At 35.5% G+C, this 5,756-nt stretch overlaps 1 protein-coding gene across 1 annotated transcript; it reads left to right on the top strand.

The window, feature by feature from the left end:
• LOC107604848 (V-type proton ATPase subunit C) lies at positions 1–4,665 on the top strand. Its single transcript, XM_016306555.2, has 11 exons — positions 1–279; positions 362–430; positions 583–710; positions 806–905; positions 2,245–2,312; positions 2,389–2,530; positions 2,719–2,835; positions 3,062–3,187; positions 3,510–3,593; positions 3,680–3,759; positions 4,198–4,665. Exons 1-11 carry the CDS (start codon positions 166–168, stop codon positions 4,289–4,291), a joined length of 1,122 nt encoding a protein of 373 aa, XP_016162041.1. The 5' UTR covers positions 1–165; the 3' UTR covers positions 4,292–4,665.

Genomic DNA, 5,756 nt, shown 5'->3' with positions numbered 1-5,756 from the left:
ATAGTAGCGAACCATAGCCACATTTTAACGTTGCCACAGGCAAAAAGGTCTTCTCTCAAGTTATGAATTACTGAATTGTGTTGAGCATCGTAAAAACAACGAAGGAACCTGAGAGTTAAAGAAGAACCCATCAGAGCACAGCACAGAGTCACACAGCGATCAATAATGGCGAGCAGGTACTGGGTGGTGTCTCTTCCCGTTCACAACTCCGCTTCCACTCTCTGGAACCAGCTCCAGGATCAAATCTCCAAGCACTCTTTCGACACCCCTCTCTACAGGGTATATATAATTAATCTTCTTACTTCTTTCATTTTCTTCTTTTTTCCGATTTAACCCTCACTTTCTTCTCGATACTTCGCAGTTCAACATCCCTAATCTCCGCGTCGGAACCCTAGACTCTCTCCTCTCTCTCAGCGATGATCTCGCTAAGGTGAATCTACTCAATTCCCCATTCTTCCGATTCGATTAGTTTGTTCTGTTGATCGTGGATCCGCAAATTCACGATTCTCCGAGTTTCTGTTTTGTCTTGTTTCGCTGTTGAAAAAATGCGAAAATGAAGAGACAACGAAATGTTTGATGCAGTCCAACACTTTCATGGAAGGAGTGTCGCACAAGATCCGGCGCCAGATTGAGGAACTTGAGAGGATCTCCGGCGTCGAGAGCAGCGGTCTCACTGTCGATGGTGTCCCTGTTGATTCCTATTTAACCAGGTTTCATTTGAATTCCGTAGTTGGAAATTTGTGACCTCTGTGTGATCTTGTTTGATTTGCATCTGTGTTGAAAGTTAGTGTTTTGATGAATTCAGATTTGTTTGGGATGAAGCAAAGTACCCCACTATGTCGCCATTGAAAGAGATCGTTGATGGAATTCATGGTCAAGTAGCAAAGATAGAGGATGATCTCAAGGTTTTCCTATTTTCTTGCTCTTCTGTAGTGATTGGGTTTAAGATATAGGTAGCAGTAGCATATGATGAATTATCTTTTACCATTCATGGTATCCATAACACTGAACATTCCCTTATAGTGAGATAGTAACTTAAGGAACTGTCCTGCTTACCTTACTAGCCTAACTGCTGTGGCAGAATGCTTAGTCCTTGTTTTCTTATGATTTTTTTTTTGTTAGTTATTTTCCATGATTGCTACCATAATGTTTTTTCCAAGCTTGTAACTGATGTAAGAAAGAAGTTATGTTAAGTTGATAATCAGTTTTGTGCAGCCTTGGTCTTGTTTTGGGGAAAGAAGGTGCTGTGTGCTTAACTTTTATATTGATGAGAAGGGTACATAATATTGAATCAATGGACTCTATTTTTTCATTTTTCATTTAGTTGTTGTAATGTCCTGTTGAGATAAATACAGTAAAAGTATGCTACAATTTGATCCTGTAGATCTAGCTTCGTAAGGCTCATTCAAATTGATTTAAACTCACAAGTTAACATCTGATCCAGAAAAAGTTTATGCTATTCCACTGTCAAAGTGTTCTCTTACTCCTTGAAATAAAATCAAAACATATTTGTACTAAACAAGGTCAAATCTTACAACTTTTAGTGCTTGTGTGAGGTTGACTATAGTAAGGTAGTTGAATGATAAGTGCCCTAAACCAGGTCATTTTTCTGCTGTTGCAATGTTGAAGATGTAATCCATTCTAGCATTGAAACATGTTATTTTTCTTGTATGTCATGACATTTGCTTGATTAATGATTTGATATCACCAATTCACCATTTCCTTTATGATGCTAATTAAAAGATGAAACATGGAATTATTGGGTTCCATGAGTTCTCCTATAGTGTATATAAGTCTATTTCTAAGATCTTTATGCTCTTGAAATTTCTCAATACTTGATAAGATACATGTCGGTTGACAGTTAACAGTTTCCATTGGGAAAGCATAATTGCTTATCTGAGTTGTAGTATTTGTTGTTTTATGAAACCATGAATATCTTAATTCTTTTTTTCTCAGGGTTCTTCCCTGCTGCTCTCTCGATTTTGTGTCTCCTTTCTTCACTAACAGCTCAAAAGGCCCTCTCTTTGTTTCTGCAAATGAAATGTTTTATGTATGCAAAAGGAATATTTGACCAAGGCATTTGAGAAAGGTCTTGGAACTTGAAATTGTTTTTCTTGAGCTTTTAATTGTGATTATCTCCCCTTTTTTGAGGAGTATAGCAAAGAAACATCTCTACTTATTTTGCATTTAGTAGACTGGATTTTCAATATTCAGCTTGGACCTTAAAACTATCATTCATTTCAGGTTCGTGTTTCTGAGTACAACAATATCCGCAGTCAGCTTAATGCTATCAACCGAAAGCAAACTGGAAGGTCTGGATGTTGTTTTGCAACATTGATTTTCAAATTATTTATACTGTTCCCTAGCTGACCTACTTTGCCATTCCAGCCTAGCTGTCCGTGACCTTTCCAACTTGGTAAAACCTGAGGATATTATAACTTCAGAACATTTAACTACTCTCCTTGCCATTGTTTCCAAGTATTCACAAAAGGATTGGCTCGCAAGCTACGAAACACTGACAAACTATGTGGTAAGATAAACCATATGTGCTGCTAAATATGAATCTCAGTTGCTACCTTCTTTGAGGTTACATAAACTGGTCATAACTGAATCTCTGTATATCATGTATACAGTCCAGTAACATTCAAGCTGTTTAATATTTGAGAACATGTTTGTTTTTCCTGGCTTTATTCCTTATTCTGATTAGATTAATTGTAGGTCCCCAGATCTTCCAAGAAGTTGTATGAGGATAATGAATATGCTCTTTACACTGTAACACTCTTCAATCGTGTTGCGGACAACTTCAGAACTAGTGCACGTGAAAAAGGGTTTCAAGTAAGTATTTATTTTTTTCCTGTTTAAACATTAAAAGAAAAAAGGGGAAAAAAAACTGCATACAATCTGTTAGTCTGGTGAAATTCATTTTCTCATTTAAGATTTGATCCTGGAAACTCTATTAAGATGTGGATAGAGGAATGCATGAGGCACCTAATATGCATTGTTCTAGTTCAATTCATTGTTTTTCGAGGTGTTTAATGTAATTTTCTGCTGTCTTGTTCAGATTCGTGATTTTGAATACAGTCCAGAAACACACGAGGGGCGAAAGCAGGAGTTAGATAAATTGATGCGGGATCAGGAAAGTTTGAGAGGTTCTTTGTTGCAGTGGTGCTATACCAGCTATGGAGAGGTAATTTCTTTTACTTTTCACTGACGCTAATTTTCAGGAACAGCTTTGAGTACTACATCAATGAATTTACAGGTGGTAGGCAAGTATGGTCGGTTAAATGACTATCTTCATGCTTAATATCTTGATGTCTGTCTATCTTTATTCTAGCCCCTCAACAACATTATGGAGGGGTTCATCAGTCTATGGTTTCTCTATTTAAAATGTTTAGTGATTGACCATACATTTATAATGGAGTCGCTTTCTGATATAAATTTTGCTTGCTGTATTATTCTAAACATGCTGTGGTTTGTCACCAACTACTTTTACTTTTTATTTTCGGAAGGTTTTCAGCTCGTGGATGCATTTCTGTGCTGTACGTTTATTTGCTGAGAGCATTCTGAGATATGGTCTACCACCATCTTTCTTGGTAACTATGTTCTTCAAAAACCAAAGCTCAGTGCTCCAATTTTTCAGTTTTTGTTTATCATTGAGAAATATTATGTTCGACTCCAGGCATGTGTTTTAGCTCCATCTGTAAAAGCTGAAAAGAAAGTACGTTCTATCCTTGAAGGTTTGAGTGATAGCACAAACAGGCAAGTGGCTTATAATTTCTATATTATTGTATTTGGTTTAAAATCAGTCTTCCTTAATCCTATTCCTAAACCCCCGTAAACACTCATAAATCTGCAGATTAACCCTTGACTAATTTTCCCATCAATTGTTAACAAAAAGAAAAAAAAACACATTTATCAAAATTCAGGTGGATAATTTGCACATAACCAAAGTTCAAGGGGTATAATTAATGCATTTTGGATAAAATGCACATTTGGGGGTAGTTTAGGGGTTTAGGGGTAAGGTGCAATTAGCTTCTCTTTATAGATATAAGCATGCAATGTTCATGGAAGTCTTATGTTTTATTATCTTGAGGTGTCAGTAGCTGAAGATGATACTGAATTCTGTCTCTTAATCTATTACTTTCTCTTGTTAATGCCATAATTTCTCATCTTCAACCTTGAATATTTTGATTGCAGTTCATACTGGAAGTCTGAGGATGATGTAGGGATGGCGGCCCTAGCGGGTGAGGATGCCCACCCCTACGTGTCCTTCACAATCAATCTTGTTTGAGTGCTTTCAGAAACCAACCAGTCCATTTGTAGAGTCCCCCTAAGGATTCCGTTGGACAGAAATAATGCCAATGCCAGACAGGAAGTGAAGATTTTGTACACTACTATCCTATTCCATTCTTTGTTATTATTATTATTTATATATAAATGGAGCAATAAGAAGTCTAAAGAGTGTCTAGTAAATTGTAAGGACAGTACCGGGATTGATCATTAGCAACTTGTTTTAATTTTAATGTTTTCTGGTTTGCGATTATGGTACTCGGAAAAATTTATACATTTGCTTATCCATCCCACTCGGAAAAGTTGTTAAACATTAAATTTTCGGGATTGAAATCGTTTTAACCCCAAAAATGCAGAATTCAAGGGGGTTGATGATGGATTAGACTATCATAAAGTTGACCTAAACCTCGATCTAGTTCTTGTTTGGAGTTACTACCCCTAGTTCGAAATAGCAGATATCTAATTTTCTAATTTCATTTCTTTCTAAATAATTGCTTATTTAATCCAGTTAGAAAAGAAAACTTAAATTATTATTAGCAGAGTGGAAAGTAGAAAGTTTTGGTTTTTTCAATGTATTTAATTATTTAATGTGTCGAAAATTTAAAAGATTTACATTTAACACATTTTAAATTTCTAAAATTTTTAAGATAAAGTGTATTTTTTGTCTTTGAAGCTTGTTAAAAATTTTAAAAATATTTTTAAGCAACATGAATAACAGGTCTTAAAATTGGCTTAATTCAACTAAAACATATTACACTCTAATTCTGCTCCCAAAATTAATTTACTTTTTTAATTTTATTGTTCATATTGTTCAATAATATTGTTGTTTATCTAAACTTTTTCTTTTCACCGTCTTCAAATGAGACGCAAGCTTCAAGCATTGAATGCAGTGCATTATAAATTTGAGAAGATATAGCCTCCAAACTACCTATATTAAATGTGCACTATTTTAATTTATAGATATTTAAATTTTTAAAAATTTAAATATACATTTAAATATCTGATCTTCTCAAAATCTGGATATATCGATCTCTAGGCCTAATTTATTCCATTTTAAAAATTCTCTCATGTGTGCATCCGTATATTGGCCAAGTAAGTATAATGGAAGCCATCAGAATTTTTTCACAAAGATTTGTGATGGTAAAAAAGGAGGAACAAGCACACTTGGAGAGCGCAGTACAAATTTACTTCACAGGCGAAGTCTCTGGTTCAAGTCCAAGATAGCCCAGTTACACCAAGGAAAAGACACCAAGGAAAAGAATAGAAGACTGACTCCTTCATGCATGCTCTACTTGGCTCGGGGGATATAGCTTAGTTGGTAGAGCTCCGTTCTTGCAATTGGGTCGTTGCGATTACGGATTGAATGTCTAATTGTCTAGGCGGTAATGATAGTTTCTTATACCTGAACCGGTGGTGGCTCACTTTTTCTAAGTAATGGGAAAGAGAAAAAGGACCGAAACATGCCA

This window comes from Arachis ipaensis, chromosome B06 (assembly GCF_000816755.2).
Source record: "Arachis ipaensis cultivar K30076 chromosome B06, Araip1.1, whole genome shotgun sequence".
NCBI classification, from domain to species: Eukaryota; Viridiplantae; Streptophyta; class Magnoliopsida; order Fabales; family Fabaceae; genus Arachis; species Arachis ipaensis.
Note: the sequence above shows the minus strand (reverse complement) of the source record. Positions and strands in the feature narration are given on the sequence as shown.